The sequence below is a fragment of the Ranitomeya variabilis genome, chromosome 2 (assembly GCF_051348905.1).
Source record: "Ranitomeya variabilis isolate aRanVar5 chromosome 2, aRanVar5.hap1, whole genome shotgun sequence".
Taxonomy (NCBI): domain Eukaryota; kingdom Metazoa; phylum Chordata; class Amphibia; order Anura; family Dendrobatidae; genus Ranitomeya; species Ranitomeya variabilis.
This window is the reverse complement of record NC_135233.1, coordinates 221835914-221858392: the sequence shown is the minus strand read 5'-3', so window position 1 is coordinate 221858392 and position 22479 is coordinate 221835914. Positions and strand designations below refer to the sequence as shown.

The 22479-nt window shown below is 42.0% G+C and overlaps 1 protein-coding gene across 7 annotated transcripts in view; it reads right to left on the bottom strand.

The window, feature by feature from the left end:
* Positions 1-18745: 18745 nt before the first annotated feature.
* Positions 18746-22479, bottom strand: part of LOC143804992 (uncharacterized) — a 309321-nt gene continuing 305587 nt past the window's right edge. For all 7 annotated transcript variants that reach the window (XM_077283692.1, XM_077283693.1, XM_077283691.1 and 4 more), the window contains one exon: positions 18746-21567. In XM_077283692.1, coding sequence (XP_077139807.1) covers positions 21475-21567 — 93 coding nt within the window. In that variant the 3' untranslated portion in view covers positions 18746-21474. The remainder of the gene's footprint in view (positions 21568-22479) is intronic.

The window sequence follows — 22479 nt, the reverse complement described above, 5'->3', positions numbered from 1 at the left end:
TAGACTGACAGCAGGACGGGGAATGGCTGATAACAGAGAGAAATAGACTGACAGCAGGACGCGGAATGGCTGATAACAGAGAGAAATAGACTGACAGCAGGACAGGGGAATGGCTGATAACAGAAAGAAATAGACTGACAGCAGGACAGGGGAATGGCTGATAACAGAGAGAAATAGACTGACAGCAGTACGGGGAATGGCTGATAACAGAGAGAAAAAGATGGGTATTTCCTGAAGGAACTACAGATAGTGCTTTGGAATGGTGCCCGGGTTGCCCCAGCAAGACTTTCACACTTGGGTGCCCCTCAGGCGCTGGTTTGGTAGTTGTAGCCACTCTGGGTCCGATTTGGTGGGCGCTGTATACTGCGCGGCTCTGCGCTGTATGCTGCGCGGCTCCGCGCTGTATGCTGCGCGGCTCCGCGCTGTATGCTGCGCGGCTCCGCGCTGTATGCTGCGCGGCTCCGCGCTGTATGCTGCGCGGCTCCGCGCTGTATAATGCGCGGCTCCGCGCTGTATGCTGCGGGGCTCCGCGCTGTATGTTGCGGGGCTCTGCGCTGTATGCTGCGCGGCTCTGCGCTGTATGCTGCGCGGCTCCGCGCTGTATGCTGCGCGGCTCCGCGCTGTATAATGCACGGCTCCGCGCTGTATAATACGTGGCTCCGCGCTGTATGCTGCGGGGCTCCGCGCTGTATGCTGCGGGGCTCCGCGCTGTATGCTGCGGGGCTCCGCGCTGTATGCTGCGCGGCTCCGCGCTGTATGCTGCGCGGCTCCGCGCTGTAGCTGCGCGGCTCCGCGCTGTAGCTGCGCGGCTCCGCGCTGTATACTGCGGAGCTCTGCGCTTTATGCTGCGGGGCTCTGCGCTGTATAATGCGCAGCTCCGCGCTGTATACTGCGGGGCTCCGCGCTGTATGCTGCGCGGCTCCGCGCTGTATGCTGCGCGGCTCCGCGCTGTATGCTGCGCGGCTCCGCGCTGTATGCTGCGCGGCTCCGCGCTGTATAATGCGGAGCTCTGCGCTGTATACTGCGGGGCTCTGCGGGGCTCTGCGCTGTATGCTGCGGGGCTCTGCGCTTTATACTGTAATAATAAGACTACAGATAGTCCTTTTGAATTGTGCTGTGCTGTCACTTTAAGAGCTGATATTATCTGACAAAATGGTGACCTGGTGGAGTTGGTTGGCGTTGGTATAGTAACTGTGTCTGACTGCGCATATCAATGAGCTAATCAGCCAGGTGGCATTTGGCAGTTAAGTTATTTTTAGAAATTGCCTCAGAAACCAGCCCATTTTAAACGTATAGCAAAATTTCCCTATTGAAATGCATTGAAACAATGCTTTCCAATGAGGGGGAAACAATTTTCAAATGCAAATTGCGCCAAAACTACAAATCCGATCGACATGAAAATAACTTAGCACACCTCTCGTGGACGCTGGCTTCGAAATGACCCCTCACTGGAGTCTGTGCGTTCAGCGGTTCGGGCCGCATTAACTGCGAAAAAAAGCCTAATAATAAGAAAAATAATAATAAGAAGAAGTTTACCACGGTGGAATAACAGTATAGTGCTTTGTTCCAAAGCACTATAATAAGAAGTTATCCACGATGGAATAACAGTATAGTGCTTTGTTCCAAAGCACTATAATAAGAAGTTATCCACGATGGAATAACAGTATAGTGCTTTGTTCCAAAGCACTATAATAAGTTAACCACGTTCGGATTACAATATAGTGCTTTGTTCCAAAGCACTATAATAAAGTCTTTTAATTAAATAATGAAACACACTAGTTTAGCATAGTAATTGCAATCCAAGCGAAGCCCTCATACTTCTGTATAAAAAAAAACTAAATAAAAAAGCAACAATATCCCATACCTGTCCGCCGTACAGTCAAGTCCCACGCTGTAAATCCATCTCAAGGGGTTAATTAGTTTACAACCCAGAGCGGTGCTAATGCTACCGGCTGGGGCTGTAAACCACGGAGGAATGAATGAAAAACTGCCTGCGCAGCCTCCCCACCTGACCGGACATGAACTCATTATAGTGGGAAAGTTTCTGAACATTTCCCCATGCTGTCAAGTTCAGCGCGTCAGGCGGAGAGTCAGAGCATGCTCAGTGACTACTGCTGTTTTGCTCTGTGTCGCTCCATTGCAGAGATATTTACTAGTGATGAGCGAATATACTCGTTACTCGAGATTTCTCGAGCATGCTCGGGGGTCCTCCGAGTATTTTTTAGTGCTCGGAGATTGTTTTTCTTGCCACAGCTGAATGATTTACATCTGATAGCCAGCATAAGTACATGTGGGGGTTGCCTGGTTGCTAGGGAATCCCCACAGGTACTTATGCTGGCTATCAGATGTAAATCATTCAGCTGCGGCAAGAAAACCTAAATCTCCGAGCACTAAAAAATACTCGGAGGACCCCCGAGCATGCTAGAGAAATCTCGAGTAACGAGTATATTCGCTCATCACTAATATCTACATTTGTAGTACAAGAGGACACACACGCGCTACCTCACAAAAGATAAATTAATCCCTCAGCTGCAGGAAACAGGACAGGTAGGTGCCGCCACTGTCAAATAAATAATAACCAATAAGTACAGATACAACTGAATCCGCGCTAAAGGGGTAACAAAGTGCAGAAAGAATGAGAAATGGAATAGTATGACAATGCAAACAAAATCCCCATCAAGTCCCTGCAATGGGCGCTAAAGTGAGGAAATATGGTGAAGCCGCAAAGAGTAAATAGTGTGCGTGCTGTAATGCCCTGCAGAACGCGAGACCATAGCATATGGGCTGCAGCTTACCCCGTGCAGTACATGGGAGAAGGGACGGGCACAAAACTCAGGACACATTAATATTCACGATCAAATTCGCCAGCTACCGTTCATCACACAATTTCATGCTATCCAATAGTCCTCACCAATCTCCAATTATGGCACTTCCAAATAATATCCTACCAATTGCGGACTTACATTATCTTGGCCGCATGAAGAGACCCATATAGATGTATTAAAAGTCAATTCTTTATTTAACATCAAAAAATAAAAACTTTTTTTTATATATACAAGACCAAACATAAATAAAGTGTCCAAGGAATGGATAGGAAAGGCACAACCCTATATATAGTATTAATATCTAGTCCAAATTGGATCCATATAAATATCACTGCCCAATGTGGTATAAATTAATAATGTCCCTTATCAATCGTGATAAATTGCACATATCTTAGAGGACAATGTTTTCCCCCTAGAATATCACAATATAGCAATATCTACCGCACATACCTCAACTAGATATCCATAACATTGTATTAATCAAACACTGTCCAAAACATGTAACTGGAATGTTAGGTCCAGCAAAGTAATGTGCAGCCATAAAATTGCAAAATCCATAAAGTTACTTACAAAATAAATGCACCCACAAGAGGCAGCGATATAGGGTAAGAGCCCACCGATCCTTCCACGTGCGCCCCGACGCGCGTTTCGCCCGTAAGCTTCTTCCGGGGGCGTAACCCAGTGAGACAAGTGATGTTTTTTTATGTGGCCTGCCACCAACCACATAGCGGTACGTCATAAGGGGAGGTATTACGGCTGATGTCAATCAAGCTCCACGGCGCATGACACTTCCACCTCATTCCTGGATGAATAGGTGCTTCAGAGTCTGCGCTCCTTGGAACGCTGCGTGACACGCAAACTTAACCAATGATGAGCGCACTCTGAAGCGCCAGGACTTGAGATGTACTGCGCATGCGCTCCGCAAGATAGGCATTAGAGGTAAGATCTTTAAGTGCGAGAATATCCAGTGCAGCTACCCGAGTTTCAAAGTGCAATATTAGCAATCTTTTGTGTGCGGAAATACACCCACCGGCCACTTTATTAGGTACACCATGCTAGTAACGGGTTGGACCCCCTTTTGCCTTCAGAACTGCCTCAATTCTTCGTGGCATAGATTCAACAAGGTGCTGGAAGCATTCCTCAGAGATTTTGGTCCATATTGACATGATGGCATCACACAGTTGCCGCAGATTTGTCGGCTGCACATCCCAAAGATGCTCCATACAAGGCAGGATGGATCCATGCTTTCATGTTGTTTACGCCAAATTCTGACCCTACCATCCGAATGTCGCAGCAGAAATCGAGACTCATCAGACCAAGCAACGTTTTTCCAATCTTCTACTGTCCAATTTCGATGAGCTTGTACAAATTGTAGCCTCAGTTTCCTGTTCTTAGCTGAAAGGAGTGGTACCTGGTGTGGTCTTCTGCTGCTGTAGCCCATCTGCCTCAAAGTTCGACGCACTGTGCGTTCAGAGATGCTCTTAGGCCTACCTTGGTTGTAACGGGTGGCGATTTGAGTCACTGTTGCCTTTCTATCAGCTCGAACCAGTCTGCCCATTCTCCTCTGACCTCTGGCATCAACAAGGCATTTCCGCCCACAGAACTGCCGCTCACTGGATTTTTTTTCTTTTTCGGACCATTCTCTGTAAACCCTAGAGATGGTTGTGCGTGAAAATCCCAGTAGATCAGCAGTTTCTGAAATACTCAGACCAGCCCTTCTGGCACCAACAACCATGCCACGTTCAAAGGCACTCAAATAACCTTTCTTCCCCATACTGATGCTCGGTTTGAACTGCAGGAGATTGTCTTGACCATGTCTACATGCCTAAATGCACTGAGTTGCCGCCATGTGATTGGCTGATTAGAAATTAAGTGTTAACAAGAAGTTGGACAGGTGTACCTAATAAAGTGGCCAGTGAGTGTATATGGTGCAGCTGACCGAAATATCAAGGTGCGATAGTGACTAAGTAGATTAAACCAAAACGTGACTGACCATAAATAAGTGTCTTTATTTAATAATAATTGTGAACAAATATAAGATACTTTAAAAAAAGTTCAATAGACTTATATAAAGTGCTAGAGTGCCCATTCACTGTTAAAATATATTCTACAGTAAAGTGTCAAGTGCTCAAATGCTGAAAGTGCTAATTTACTGTATATTATTACATAAGTGTAAATCAATATAGACCAAAAAAATTATGTAAACATAACAATATACCTAGTGATTATATAAAATCCCAAACAATACCTAATATTTTACAGTACAACCTATCTTACAACCAAAAATCCAAGAAATAGTACAAAATTTCCACAATTTCAAATAAATCATACAAATAAACATTGTATCTAAATAAGCTTATTAGCCACTATATTGACGATGTTTTTCGTAAACCTAAAAACTAAGCAGCCCTAATTGATTACTGTCCATTATATATAATTATAATGATAATAGTAATAACATTCTTATTTTTCTTCATCCCTTTGTTGGTTCTTGTTTTGTCCTTATTCTTTATATCATTTTCTTCTGCAACGAAATTGCTCACCAGAAGCCGGAATCTTTTAATAACATATTCAAAAGCCAGATTTTGTTGATGCATGCGGAAATGGGAGCAAGCCACCATAGTTGACCCCAGTACCATAACCCATAAGAAACCATCTAATGAAAAAATTAAAACAAGTTAGTAAATACATAATTATGCAATTTAAAACTATAAAATAAGATGAAATTAATCCTCTCACTTTTAAAAAATGCCCATTTTTTCACGTTTAAAGAAATGCTGCAAATCCTAAATTTTCGTTAAGTCCCTGTGGACTCATAGCTCCCAACCGAAAAATCCACTTACTCTCTTGTTGTGCCAGAGCTCGACCCAAATCCCCCCCTCTAATCCCAAGCTCTATCTGATCAATGGCTCTAATGGTAAGATCGTTACTAGAACACCCATGATGTTTTTTAAAATGTCTTGGGAGAGACTTGAGGGTATTGATGTCATCAGTGGTTTTTGCTTTTTGTATGTCCCTGACATGTTCACGGGTTCTTATTTTTAACTCCCTAGTTGTTAGACCTACGTAGATTTTCCCACGGGTACATTTAGCCTGATAAATGACTCCTTTAGACGTGCAGTCTAAGTATCTCCGTATATCATAATTACGGGTACCATCATGATTTGAAAAAGTGGAAGTCTTCACATGATTAAGACATCCCTTGCATAGACCACAAGGTAAAAAGCCGACCCGATTTCTTTCTTTTTTTATCTTGTTGACATTTCTCATTGGATCGTAGTGGCTATGCACCAAAATATCCTTGAGATTAGCCGCTCTTTTGGCTACAAAAGAAGGTTTTGGAGGTAGAATTCTTTTCGAACTAGGGTCACTCATCAGTACACCCCAATGTTTGAGAATAATCTAGGTAAGGTCTTGCCATTTGTTATTATATGCTGATATAAAACGTACCTGATCTATATTTCCTTTCTGCTCCAAACGATTTGGGAACCCATACAATAGCTGATTCCGTGGGGTCTTTTTGGCTCTCAAATATCCTCTTTTTATCAGTCTCTTGCTGTAACCCCTTTGGGTGAATCTTACTGCCAGATCTGCTGATTGTTTCTCAAAGCTCTGTTCATTAGAGCAGATTCTTTTTGCCCTTAGAAGTTTTGGTATCCGATAAAAAGTGGGAAGTTTCGGTTTGAATTTTTTAATATTGTCCAAAAAAGCTTTTGATATGATGTTCTGATCAAATGCATTCTCCATGATATCAATTAATTCCGCCTGGAAAGAAGATATTCAAACGGATATTTACAGAAAGCCAACAGCTACAAATTCCCTACTCATGGCAGATTCTTCACATCCAAGATCCACAATACAGGGGATTCCAATTGGACAATTTCTAAGGTCAAAAAGAATCTGCTCTAATGAACAGAGCTTTGAGAAACAATCAGCAGATCTGGCAGTAAGATTCACCCAAAGGGGTTACAGCAAGAGACTCATAAAAAGAGGATAATTGAGAGCCAAAAAGACCCCACGGAATCAGCTATTGTATGGGTTCCCAAATCGTTTGGAGCAGAAAGGAAATATAGATCAGGTACGTTTTATATCAACATATAATAACAAATGGCAAGACCTTACCCAGATTATTCTCAAACATTGGGGTGTACTGATGAGTGACCCCAGTTCGAAAATAATTCTACCTCCAAAACCTTCTTTTGTAGCCAAAAGAGCGGCTAATCTCAAGGATATTTTGGTGCATAGCCACTACGATCCAATGAGAAATGTCAACAAGATAAAAAAAAGAAATCGGGTCGGCTTTTTACCTTGTGGTCTATGCAAGGGATGTCTTAATCATGTGAAGACTTCCACTTTTTCAAATCATGATGGTACCCGTAATTATGATATACGGAGATACTTAGACTGCACGTCTAAAGGAGTCATTTATCAGGCTAAATGTACCTGTGGGAAAATCTACGTAGGTCTAACAACTAGGGAGTTAAAAATAAGAACCCGTGAACATGTCAGGGACATACAAAAAGCAAAAACCACTGATGACATCAATACCCTCAAGTCTCTCCCAAGACATTTTAAAAAACATCATGGGTGTTCTAGTAACGATCTTACCATTAGAGCCATTGATCAGATAGAGCTTGGGATTAGAGGGGGGGATTTGGGTCGAGCTCTGGCACAACTAGAGAGTAAGTGGATTTTTCGGTTGGGAGCTATGAGTCCACAGGGACTTAACGAAAATTTAGGATTTGCAGCATTTCTTTAAACGTGAAAAAATGGGCATTTTAAAAGTGAGAGGATTAATTTCATCTTATTTCATAGTTTTAAATTGCATAATTATGTATTTACTAACTTGTTTTAATTTTTTCATTAGATGGTTTCTTATGGGTTATGGTACTGGGGTCAACTATGGTGGCTTGCTCCCATTTCCACATGCATCAACAAAATCTGGCTTTTGAATATGTTATTAAAAGATTCCGGCTTCTGGTGAGCAATTTCGTTGCAGAAGAAAATGATATAAAGAATAAGGACAAAACAAGAACCAACAAAGGGATAAAGAAAAATAAGAATGTTATTACTATTATCATTATAATTATATATAATGGACAGTAATCAATTAGGGCTGCTTAGTTTTTAGGTTTACGAAAAACATCATGTCAATATAGTGGCTAATAAGCTTATTTAGATACAATGTTTATTTGTATGATTTATTTGAAATTGTGGAAATTTTGTACTATTTCTTGGATTTTTGGTTGTAAGATAGGTTGTACTGTAAAATATTAGGTATTGTTTGGGATTTTATATAATCACTAGGTATATTGTTATGTTTACATAATTTTTTTAGGTCTATATTGATTTACACTTATGTAATAATATACAGTAAATTAGCACTTTCAGCATTTGAGCACTTGACACTTTACTGTAGAATATATTTTAACAGTGAATGGGCACTCTAGCACTTTATATAAGTCTATTGAACTTTTTTTAAAGTATCTTATATTTGTTCACAATTATTATTAAATAAAGACACTTATTTATGGTCAGTCACGTTTTGGTTAAATCTACTTAGTCACTATCGCACCTTGATATTTCGGTCAGCTGCACCGTATATTTCCGCACACAAAAGATTGCTAATATTGCACTTTGAAACTCTGGTAGCTGCACTGGATATTCTCGCACTTAAAGATCTTACCTCTAATGCCTATCTTGCGGAGCGCATGCGCAGTACATCTCAAGTCCTGGCGCTTCAGAGTGCGCTCATCATTGGTTACGCTTGCGTGTCACGCAGCGTTCCAAGGAGTGCAGACTCTGAAGCACCTATTCATCCAGGAATGAGGTGGAAGTGTCATGCGCCGTGGAGCTTGATTGACATCAGCCGTAATACCTCCCCTTATGACGTACCGCTATGTGGTTGGTGGCAGGCCACATAAAAAACCATCACTTGTCTCACTGGGTTACGCCCCCGGAAGAAGCTTACGGGCGAAACGCGCGTCGGGGCGCACGTGGAAGGATCGGTGGGCTCTTACCCTATATCGCTGCCTCTTGTGGGTGCATTTATTTTGTAAGTAACTTTATGGATTTTGCAATTTTATGGCTGCACATTACTTTGGTGGACCTAACATTCCAGTTACATGTTTTGGACAGTGTTTGATTAATACAATGTTATGAATATCTAGTTGAGGTATGTGCGATAGATATTGCTATATTGTGATATTCTAGGGGGAAAACATTGTCCTCTAAGATATGTGCAATTTATCACGATTGATAAGGGACATTATTAATTTATACCACATTGGGCAGTGATATTTATATGGATCCAATTTGGACTAGATATTAATACTATATATAGGGTTGTGCCTTTCCTATCCATTCCTTGGACACTTTGTTTATTTATGTTTCGTCTTGTATATATAACAAAAAGTTTTTATTTTTTGATGTTAAATAAAGAATTGACTTTTAATACATCTATATGGGTCTCTTCATGCGGCCAAGATAATGTAAGTCCGCAATTGGTAGGAGATCACACAATTTCATGCAGGGTACACCAAGTTTAGGTCCATTATCCAAAAGCATTGGTCTGTGCTCCAAAGGGATAAAACCATAGGAGAGTATTTGCCGGCCGCACCTAGATTTGTATTTAGGAAGGCCAAATCTCTGGGTAGCATTATAGCCCCCACCACAAAATTGGCCTCTAACCATAAACATCAAGCTGGTGCCCTTGGTACAACTAGGCCAGGGTTCACACCCTGTGGGTACTGTTTTGGGTGCCGGCATACATCTTTCAAAAAAACATGCCGTTCCACGTTCACTGACTCCGACACCATGAATGAAATTAGTATCAGGGACAATATCACAAGCTCTACTACAAAAGTCATTTATCTAGTTGAATGTTCATGTAAGAAACTATATGTAGGCTGCACTAAGAGGCTCCTCATGGTTCGAGTTAAGGAGCATTTTACCAACATCCAGGAAGGCTTCATGGGTCATCCACTTTCACGCCATTTCAGTGAGAGACACAATAAATCAACTAAGGGTGCCCTTTTTTTGGGCATCCAGAGAATTAGACAAAATTTAAGTGGGGGCAATTTAATACAAGCTATGTCCAGGGCCGAATCCCAGTGTTTTTTTCACTCGACAGCCTTGCCCCGAAAGGCCTCAATCACGGGTTATAATTATATGCCTTCTAGCTAGTAATTTGTTTCTATACCTTTCCAGCACTGGTTTCTATTTTTCCGTGTTGTCTCCCCCACTCGGTCTGCGTGTCCACCTCCAAACCCCCCCCCCCTTGTATACCTTTTTAGGCCACTAGGGAGGGTCCATGAGTCTACTTTTATTCTCATTTTATTTCTTCTATTCTTCCGTCTTTTATCTCCATGGTGCTACTACTTCGGCCCCGTGGTTTTATCTAATCTTATTTGTTATGACCTGGGTTCCCTTTCCGGATCATGTACAGACCCCTTACGTGGGTCTGCCACTATGTTACCTTTATATGTTCATGTACAATTTTATAGAGGTATATAATTTTATTGGTGCGGTCCTCTTCACCAGTGTTTCCATTTTTTTATTTTTATCCTTATGCAGTACATGTTCTAGGCGCATATTTAGTCAAAGTTTTTAACTTACTATTTATTAAAGGTTAGTTTTTAATTATTTTATTGAAAGGCAGCCCTTCTGCTTTATTTTTGCAAGTCTAACGAGCAGAGTACAGATCTACATTTTTACACACTTTAGCGCAATGTTGTCATACCCCTTCATTCAATATATTCTACTTCATGTGTCATGATTTACACTTTCCCGTTGTAATCCACGGTGTTTGGGTCCGGGCCCATTTGGTTTTGAGCCCATTATCATCACAGTAGGCACTGCAGCAATGAGTTAAATGGGCAAGCGGTGCTGTTTCAATTTGATTGACAAGCCATGAGCTTAAATGTTTGGGCGCACTTAGAGACCGGTAACCCTGATGAAGGACGCAACTCCTTCGAAACGCGTCGGTCTCCTTTCTGGTCTTTGCCGCCCCGTAGCATTTGTGTTCGTCACATGCTGTGCTTCGCGCCAGCTACTCCCTCCCCCTCTTTTTTCCCCACTCGTATCCAGGGACGCCACCGGCTGGGGCTTCCCCTGGCTCTACGCAGCCTCCTCATTGTGCTGCTGTGCCGTGGCTTATTATTCATGCCTGCCCACTCTCCTGCCTGCACCCCTACGCGCCAGATCTTCCACCGCAGAACCGGACAGATCTCACCACGCTACTCAGCGCTGTTCTTCCACCTCGGTGAGTCTCTGCCCGGTGCGGCACTATTTGTGTTCTGTGTTTTGTGCCCGTCCCTTCTCCCATGTACGGCACGGGGTAAGCTGTAGCCCATATGCTATGGTCTAGCGTTCTGCAGGGCATTACAGCACGCACACTATTTACTCTTTGCTGCTTCACCATATTTCCTCACTTTAGCGCCCATTGCAGGGACTTGATGCGGATTCTGTTTGCATTGTCATACTAGTCCATTTCTAAAATTTACATTTGTTTATTATGGAGCGCAGTATGTGAAATCTCTGCTTGGAGCGCAACTGAACATTTCTTCAGTCTTCTCTGGGGGCATGTGCTTTCACCCCTCCCTCCTAGACACTGCTATTTATGCCTCAGCAGTGTCCAAGGCCACTTTCAGCATTTGGTCAGTATTTTACCTCAGTCTTTGTCAGACAAAACCAGGAGTGGGTGATAAATGCAGAAGTGGTGATGTGTTTCTATTATACTTTTCCACTGATGGTTCCTCTCCTGGTTTTGGCTTACAAATAATACGGATGTAAAATCCTGACTAAATACTGAACGTCAGAACATCACCTAAGACTGCTAGTTTAATTGAATAGCTTTGATTACATAGTAACATAGTTTTTTGCCCACGTGGCAAAGAGTAAGCTCCACATTGGGGAAAAAAATTCCTTCCCGACTTCACATACAGCAATCAGACTAGTTCCCTGGATCAACGCCCTATCAAGGAATCTAGTATATATAACCTGTAACATTATACTTTTCAAGAAAGGCATCCAGTCCCTAATTAAACTTTAGTAATGAATCACTGATTACAACATCATACAGCAGATAGTTTCTCTCACTGCTCTTACAATAAAGAATCCGTGACTGTTATTATGACTAAACCTTCTTTCCTCCAGATGTAGAGGATGCCCCCGTCTCAGGTCTACGAGTAAAAATTGGCACTGTATGTGAGGAAGGGAGGAGTGAAGGTGCATGCCCCCATAGAAGACGCCGAAGAGATGCCCATTTGTACTACAAGTAGAGATTTCACATACTGCTCTCCAGAAGAAACAAATGTGAATATCTCTGCAATGGAGAAAAACAGTGCAAAACAAAAAGGAGTAATAGTGTCATGGGAGTTCAGAGATTTTTACAAGGTATTTAAATCATTTATTTTTAGCAAGTGACAGGTCTTCTTTAACCAAAGCATTAACACTTCACCTACAGTAGCAAATGATAACTCATCTATAAAAAAAAATATGTGTGTGTATACACACACACACATATATTTGCACAAACACCACCACATTTTTATACAGTGGTGAAAAAAAAGTATGGTGATGCACACCATATCAGCATATGCGAAAAGGAGTCCCTTGAGAAATGATCTGGGTGCATGTACTGTAGGCCTGCAGGATAACATGTGGGAAAAGACTCCCAAGTGTCTTTCCTCAACTTGCTGGAAAAAGAGATGTGAATGGAACCTTAAAACGCAAATGGTTTGCAAACCATAACTTTGCTGTATTGCCCAGCATCCACAAACACTTGCATCCCATCCTTAACAACTCACATTGATTTTTACACTTGCGTTAAGTCCTTGTGGTGCAGGGTCTTTCTTTTTTCCATCATCACCAAGATATAGTACTTGGCAGATCATAAACTAGAAGAATAAATTATATTAGTATGAATGACACATCCTGGACCCAGTTTTTATTTTTAGTTCACACAAGCTTTTATTGATACATTCTCATTAAATTCCTTGCATAAAGTTTAAGCAGTTCTGACACTGATCAGTGTTCTCTGCACAAAGCAATATTAAGACTGTCGATTCAGCAGCAGCCATCACTGAGGCATCCATGAGACCAAGAGTTTGGTAAGGAAAAGTTAATATTCCCTTGCTCTCAGGATGGCTGCATCTAGTGTTGTAATGATGAACATTGGTTTGGAGGCTGCACTGGGGTATCAGTAATCATACAAGATTTCAATAACATGCATTTCCATTGGATAACAATACTTGGACAAAACAGTTATCAGCGTACAAGTGAAATTTGGAGAAATCGCATTAAAGGGGTTCTTCAGGTTTGAACATTAAGTTTACGAAAAATACAGCAATTTTGTCTTGTGTAACGAGATTTACATATGCAAAGTCAATGCAACACAATATAAAAGTCCACTATAATCAATGGGCATAGTCTCATGTTCAAGGACAATCTGCAAACATTCAATCATATCAGCTACAGAGTCCAGATTATGGTGGGTCCATGTACATTAGAATACAGTCAGACAAACAAGCCTGATGTGGAGGGGAAGTGTGCCTCACAACTCGTTTTTCACAGATTGTTGGGTTAGAGAAGAATCATACAGTTTTCATTTACATGCCTGATCATTTTGTTCTCAGAGGAGATAAGCTGACCCCAAGTATCTGCTATAGGCATACTCTGCTCTCCCCAATAAATATGCACGAAAGCTTGGTGGAGCTGAATATGCATCTCTAAGGAAAAGTCAGGAGAGAAAGCAGTAAAATTCGGGTAACCGCTAACTCATATATATGGGCACTGTACTATTTCAGTGTCCTGCCCTTGTTGCATTGGAAAGGACAGAAAGATTGTACAGGAATTGGTAATGTATAAACCTCGGTCAACAATCAGACAGACATGTAGATATCTATTGGGATGTCAATAGAGGACAATAAAACTTTCGCACTCCTTATCTATGAACTGTTCCAATAGTTAGGGACACAACTGTTTATCCCTCTCGCATAATGATAGTTTTGCTTCACGTCACTTGTCTTATCTATTACATTATTTCTGCTCGCATCTTTTTTCGGATGTCAGCATTTACACACAAAGATATTTTTCAAATTTTGTCTTATATTAGATTCCAGACTATGGGGGCTAAAAATACCATCATGGAAAGTCCAGTAATCAGATCAGGAAATATATCTCTGCAGTTCAGATAATGGTTAGATCTGATGACCCATCAAGACTAGAGTTACAATACGACTTTACCTGTAACACAGGTTGCATGCTCAAAGACTGTTGGGGCCACTGCTACATCATAGCTTAATGCAAGTGAACGAAGTCCCATTGTTACCGGCAAGGTGACAAGCAAGTCACAACATATCCAACTTTTTGCTTGGCACAGTACCTTTTGGGTTCAAATTCAACCCAATTCACTTGCACTGTGCTGCCATGTAACAGCACCATACAGAGAACTATATCTCTGTCATAGCCAAAGTCACCATGTAGCCACAGGCTACTTACTTGCATGAATCATTTAGACCGGGTTCACATTAGCGTTCAGGGGCTTTACAGAGGGCTGCGTACGTCCTCCGCTAAGCCCCGCCTACTTCTGCATGTATCCTGCGTACCTATCTTTAACATTGGGTACGCACGACATGCAGATGTATGCGGGTGAGTTGTTTTGACGCGCCCGCTGTCAGCAAAAACCGCAACTTGTTGCATTCCCGTGCGGTCGGCGGGCACGTCAAAACAACGCATCCGCATGTCCTGTGTACCCAATGTTAAAGCTAGGTACGCAGAACGCATGCAGAAGTATGCGGAAGTAGACAGGCTTAGCGGAGGAGGAACGCAGCTCTCCGTAAAGCCCCCGAATGCTAATGTGAACTTAGCCTTAGGCCTTCACACTTCTGTCTTTTGTCTCACGACGAAATCCGTTGAGTTTTGAAAAAACAGGATCCTGCAAATTTTTCTGCAGGATACTGTTTTTTCCCATAGACTTGTATTAGCGACGGATTGTGACGGATGGCCATCCGTTTCATCTGTCGTGCACTGGATCCGTCGGAAAATAGCGGTCCGTCACACACAGGAATCCAGCGACGTATCACATTTTTTCCCTCTGAGCATGCCGGAAGGATTTTCAAGGCAAGGAAAATATTCTCTCTCGTCCCCGGAATACCAAGTTCCATATTTACACCGGAAAACCTCAGCCGACGCATCCGTCATAACACTGCATGCGTTCCCTCCGTTGTATCACTATTTTCTAGTGAAGTGTGAAAGAGGTCTTACTGCTATGATCCTAACATTCTTTATTGGCCAACTCAGCAATGTGGGCTGCACCTGTAGTCTTTAATATATATTACAAAAAAAAAAGTACCTTTATTTTTTACATGTAAAACACAATCAACTCATTCTTTAATGTCATGGAACATAATTTTTGAGAAAAAAATACATTTTTTCACAATTCATATGATTTTTAGAGAAACCCTTTAACCAAGTGTATGTCTGGCAGTGCAAGCTTATCAATGCACAGTGTCACAAAAAATTGAATTGTATTAAAGAAAAAACAAAAACTATAATCAAGAAACAGAAATGAGAATATACATTATACATGCACATAAGAAGTACAGATACGTGTGTATGTATATACTAAATATATATATATATATATATATATATATATATATATATATATATATATATATAATACACACAAACTCTGAGCAGGACAGAAATAGAAAAGAAAAAAGGGAAATTTATAACAACCATGCTACTCCACCCTTATTTTGCAATGAAAGGCTTCCCATATTTCACACTATTATACAATGGTTAATCATGCTACAAGTCATTTTTAAGCACAATGCAGTGTCAGTATATAAAAATAGGGGGTAGGACTTTATGGTTCGCTTACAAGTTCAGCATTTCAAACATAAATACAATGTTAAATACGACTTTAAATGTATAAAAAGGAGGCACGTGGGTGTCAAGGAACCATTTCCCTTGAGGACCTGGTAGGTGATTATCAAGCCATTTGGCTGTAAACCAGAGGAATCCAACTTGTAGCTCCCCAGCTGTTACTAAACTGCAAATCCCACTCTACCCTGATGGGTGCCAGCTCGTGAAGCACGATGGTGGTTGTAATTCTGCAACAGCCAGAAATCCATAGTCTGGAGACGCCTGCTGTAAACTATTAAACATACGACATTGTCATAGTTCCCCATACTATAGGCTGGGAATATCACCATAAGGTATAATAATGTGGTACGTCAAGTCGATACATTACATGGAATTTACTAAATATTTCAATATCATAAGTCGACTCAACATATTAATTCTCCTAAATGTATAGATATAATGACCAAAAGTATTAAAAATACCATAAGATTTCTCAAATAATATACTATTATCAGATTCCACTAAACTGCATTTTTTTTCAGCACGTACTCCTAATGCGTGTAGTACCCCTATGCTAAGTTAGTACCAAATAGTTTTTTCGTTTGTCTAACTTTAGTTAACATTATGATCCGGTCTCAGGACAGTCACCAACGGCATAGCACTAGCATACATAATCGATATCAGATGGGTGGAGATCCAACAGAACAAATGTTGTCCTTTACAACTAAAAAAAACATAAAATAAAATAATCTGCCAGTTTGTAACAATAGAGAATGAGAATATTATGGTAAAATATCACTGCTTAACCTTCTCAAATTCAGCTTGAAATTGGAGAACTAGAGTGATTTGACCACACCTAAAATTCTTGCAAAGAAATTAGAAATGTGGATTCATTTCTGAGAATGACCTTATGATAAGATGACTAATAATAGCTAGTAACCAGCTAGCTTCCTCGAAAACCTAAAACTGTGAAGGTGACAGCAGCAAGTGTTTCGCTAAAAATATTACCGTTCTGGGCAGCACATCACTCAGTGTAAAAAGCACATCACTCAGTGTAAAAAGCTGCCGAGAGCAATGACAGCCTGTATGCACAGAATGATCTACTACTGATCGTATCAGGCTATTAAACACACACACACATATTAAACGACTGCCAATAAGCAAACATGTTGTAGATTGGTGGTTGTTTAACACTGGCAGTCTAGCAGTGTAAGCCCTCCTTAACTTTGTATAGCATTTTACCACTTGCATCTAAGGCTACTTTCACACTAGCGTCGTGCACTGCACATCGCTATGCGTTGTTTTGTAGAAAAACGCATCCTGCAAAAGTGCTTGCAGGATGCGTTTTTTCTCCATTGATTTGCATTAGCGACGCAGTGTGACGCATTGCCACACGTCGCAACCGTCGTGCGACGGTTGCGTCGGACCATCGCCACCAAAAAACGTTGCTTGTAACGTTTTTTAGTGCGTCGTGCACATCTTTTCCGACCGCGCATGCGCGGCCGGAACTCCGCCCCCTCCTCCCCGCACCTCACAATGGGGCAGCGGATGCGTTGAAAAACAGCATCTGCTGCCCCCGTTGTGCGGTGCTTCCACATTATGCGTCGGTGCGCCGCAACGTCGCATTGCGACGTGCAGTGCACGACGCTAATGTGGAAGTAGCCTTAGTGAGGCCGGCTTTACACATACGATATTCATTTCCTGAGTATGGACCACTATGTCTGGACTCGCCGCAGCCAAAACTCAGCATTCTCATACATGCCTACAAGTCTGTTGCGTTCAGGTCAGGACACCCGTGGCCGGTTCATATATTACAGTTCGCAAACAGACCATGAATATCGGACATTTTAAGCTGACCTCACTTTGCAAACACACTGCATTACTTCCCTTCACTGATTCTAAGTTAAAGCTGGTGTAATAGTTCAGAAATGCAATTACAATTTTCCTATTGTTCCTTGTTGCCTCTGTCTGGGAAGAGCTAGTTCTTGTGATATGCCTTCTGAGAAGTGTAGTCTTCATACCAGACAGTGTATGGTAACCTGATGGAGTCTACAATACAGGAAATCAGCTAGGCTGTTAAAGCCCCCCATAAACATTAGATAAAGGGCTGTTGAACTTTGGTAGGATCGGCTAACCATCTGACCAGATGATGTCAGAAAAGAGAAGGATGCAGCCGGATGGATTCCAGCAGCCGATTCTTTTGTTCAATTCGAAGACAAGTCACTGCCAGATCATTGATAGCGAAGACAGGAGCATTAGAACGAGCTAAGCGCTCGCTCTTGTGTAGGGGAAAATCGGGAGAGAGGTCATGAGGACATAATGCAATTATTTCTACCAAAACATTCTATATCAATTGGCTTGATACTGTCAATAGTTTTTTTTTTTTGTACACTTATCCTGTCTATTGTAACCTGCAAGCTGCATTCACAAATGGGGAGTCCTGATAACTTTGTATTTGCATAATCGGCAGCTCCATAGTTCTGAATCTTTCCATCCGTGACTTAAAGGGAACCTGTCACCCCCAAAATCGATGGTGAGGTAAGCTCACCGTCATCAGGGGGTTTATCTACAGCATTCTGTAATGCTGTAGATAAGCCCCGATGTTACCTGAAAGAGGAGAAAAAGAGGTTATAATATACTCACCAAGGGGCGGTCCCGCTGCGGTCCAGTCAAATGGGTGTCTCAGGTCCACTCCGGCGCCTCCTATCATCATTCCATGACTTCCTCTTCTTGGATCCGAGCCGCGGCTCCAGAGCAGGCGTACTTTATCTGCCCTGTTGAGGGCAGAGGGAAGTACTGCAGTGCGCAGGCGCCGGGCCTCTCTGACCTTACCGGCGCCTGCACACTGCAGTACTTTGCTCTGCCCTCAACAGGGCAGACAAAGTACGCCTGCGCCGGAGCAGTGGCATGAAGACCAGAAGAGGACGTCATAAAATGAAGATGGGAGGTGCTGTACTGGACCTGAGACGCCCATCGGAGCGGGACCGCCCCTGGGTGAGTATAATCTAACGTCTTTTTCTCCTCTTTCAGGTAACTTCGGCGGCTTATCTACAGCATTACAGAATGCTGTAGATAAGCCCCTGATGCCGGTGAGCTTACCTCCCCATCGATTTTGGGGGTGACGGGTTCGCTTTAATGATGTAACTCGAAACTTACAGGAGTTCTGAGTTTTCTAACTAGGAGAACAGATTACATAGACATTATTTTCTCTGGCTACAGATATCCTACTTACAGAATCAATATATGAAGAAATGTAATGGATTTCATTCCATTTTTGTAGTGCGTGTATAATCTGTATTAATAAATTAAATATGATCATGAAAATAAGACGCAGGCAGCACATGTGCGGTGCAACAGTTATGTGAGGGTATGTCTATACAGGGCAGATGCTTTATGTGAGGATTTTGTGATAGATTTGCCAAAGAATTCTCCCTATGCATTGCAAAAGGTGGGGGGAAAAATGGACAAAATATGCAACATACCGTAAATTGACATGTTCAGTATCTTAAGGGGTTGTCCAGGACTTTGTAATTTTTTTTTTTTACTATGGACCTAAAAACTAACAAGTAGGTATTTGTTAATAGTGGCAGCTACCTGCCTGTTCTAACTGGCTCAGAGAGGGCACCTGCCACTGATTCAGCTGCTCCACCTCAACAATGCAGCCCTTCTTCATCCAGGCTTCTCTGTCGAAGAAGCGTGACTGCCGGTGTCATTTAGACTGGCATGCGGCTCTTCACAGTTAGCAATTAGCATGAAGTCAGCAGTCATTAACAGAGCAGAGCAGAAGAAAAGCCGCTGCTCTGTAGACATGACGTCAGCGGAATCGCCGACAGGAGCAGCCTGTGACCTCTCTCAATTGGCAGAGAACTGCACCAGACACATCAGGCAGGTAATTAGCAACTAAGTGCCTGTCAGTTCGTAGGTCATAGTAAAATAAATTAAATTGTCCTTTGAATGGAACACGTCATGTCCCCAAATACTAATAACCTGCAGACATGAGGTTAATCTGTAGGTTGATAGCATTCTAAAGCTGCCCAGCTGCTGCACAGTGCAGAGCCAGCTGTCAGTCAATGTGCCTTGGCGTCCTTACAGATACCGCTCATTATGTACTAAGCGGTGACTGATGCTGTGCCTCTATGACTCAAAGTCGGATGCTGTCGGGGAAATACAGATAATTTCATCTCGGTAGCCAAGTTTTCAGGTCAGCTTTAGAATGCTATCAACCTTCAGGTTAACTGCGTTTGCTTAGATGACAGGTACCCTTTAAAATTTGCAATTTCAGATTTCTTGTCGCAATGTACTGAAATCTCATCCATTTTGCTACTATTTCATGCAATGTGGACTTCCAATCCAGATGAAAAATCTGCAGCGAATTGACCCGGTGTGAACATACCCTATAAACTGTATTTAAACCTGGTTGTGCTAGGAACCAACTATAAGGACTTTGTGGATAAACATGATTGTATGTGTTCCTAATCTATGTTCAGTTTACCCTATATTACATCTCATGGCGTCAAATAGTTGTACAGATATAGATTGGCATGTAAACCTAGGGTAAGTCTGCCTTTAGGCACTTTTTTTGCTAATAAAAGAAGCTACAATTTTATATATAGTTCTATTTTAAACCCTTTTTTGTGTGTTTAAATTGTCATTTTAATTATACAAAAGCCTGGCAGTATCTAAAGTTATGCTCTGTTGGGTCCAGGTTCCCACTAGAATGAGGGGTTTGTGGTTTCTTAGAAAACTATGCCTCTATGATGTAGCATGATGGTAATCTTTTGAAAAACGTGAAAAAAAAAGATTCCTCTTAAAAAAAATGCAAAGAAAATGATGCGCAGCATCCTTATTCTCCCGTGCTCTGGGAATGGAAACTTATTACTATAATGTAGACATAAGAAAAAAAAAAATCACAGCGGGCAAATAAATTCGGACTTGGTAAGTTGGTAAAGGAAAAACGTATTAGAAGAAGCATGATGAAAATACTCACTAAAGTGTTCTTTTACATGGATCTCCTATTTATATACTAAGCCTCAAGCCTCCAACTACAGTGGTCCTCAGGATTGCTGGAATATACTATTGACATTTTCAGACATTATGGTTTAAAAATTCTCCAAAAAAAAAAAAAAGGGGAAATAAGTTTTTCTGGTTTCTCAGAATCAACCAGACATATTTACAGCACTTTCTGTTTCTGGCCAGAAGAAAGTAACTGATGTCATGATGCAACTCTGTAACAGCAATGTGACGGAGGAATTATCTTCGCTGATATGCTTGTAAAATGTCATGATAGTTGATGAAGTAATAATATCTCTTAAGTGGCCGGCATCCTTTTTTAAAAAAAAAATATTTAGCTGAATCCTTATTGGAAAAAAAATAAACAAAAACCAGGAAAATGAGACACCACAACCTTTTGAAGGGTTCTAAGCCGAGGTCGATGCAATGTCTATGTGCGTTCTGGAGGCAAAATGTCTTTTTTTCTGAATTGTCCTATTATTTGCACTCCAGTGGTACAATATTGGTTGATGCTTTTTCATTCACCAGCTGAAAATTTCAGCATTAAGAAAAATATGGAAAAAGTCTAAAATAAAGGTATCCTGGAAAATGAAAAACTTGGGGCTTAACACACACACATATATCCAGCACATACATATACATGCTCTGTCTATAATGTCAGTCTTCAGTTAGGAGGTTTTTTTTTCTTGTTGCAGTAATCTTTACAGTAGATTTCTGCCTGGTTGGCAGTAAAGTACTTTATGTCCCACGAATAAAGTCAGTGGCTTCAGCCCAGCTGCTTTGTGCTCCACCATACAATTAACATTGCACCACCCGTCATCAAGCCGCCCCACAGCAAACTGTACAGGATGTTCATAGGCTGCGAATAAAACACAGAACAAGTTATGGTAGGATACATGCAGTTTACTGATACCATCAGGAATCATTTATACTATGAAATCGACACAGTAATGAAAAATGGGTTAATATATTTATTAGAGAAACACCTCTTGTGAAGACCATCTCTGCAAGAAGACAGTCTCCTTATTCAGACCAATTCATGTACATATATGCACTAAATAGTATCACGAGCTATGTTAATGCAGCAAACATCACTTTTCATTCAGAAGCTGACATAATACTTTTATATTTGTGGCAAAACCCCATACAAGTCTTTGCAGCTACTTAAAACCCACATGTGGCCACATTGGTCCGGCAGCTGCTGGAACAATCACATTACCACTTTCTGTCTCTGTGCAGGCCAGAGCGGATTGTGCTGGATCCAAGTTGGTACCTGTTGGTAAGTATGGCGGAGTTATTTTTTATTTATCCAGTACCCTGGGCATAATTTTAATTTGCGCAGACCACCCCTATAATCAGGCCTTTGATTCACGGGCGGATTATAATAGGGTCAATCTGGGCGGAAGCCCAGGGCCCAGTGGTGTGGGGGGGCCCTGGGCTACCGCTCAGATTGCCCGCCGCCATCAGGGCATTACTGCCCTGACTGGCGAATGGGCCCGGTGGGAAGAGGGGGCCCACATCGGGCCCCGTCTCATCTGCTCACTGGGCCCCTACCGGCGCTGCGGCAGTTAAATGCTATTGATGTGCGGGCGTGCGCCCCCACGTCAATAGTTAACAGCCGCCAGCCAATCGGAGGCTGGCAGCTGACATCAGCTGCAGTGCGCACGTCGCCGGCGTCTGATGTCATTGTCAGTCGCCAGCGAGTGCGCACTTCAGCTACGAGGAGAGAGCTTCGCCGAAGGAGCGCGGACAGGTGAGAACTTTTTTTTTT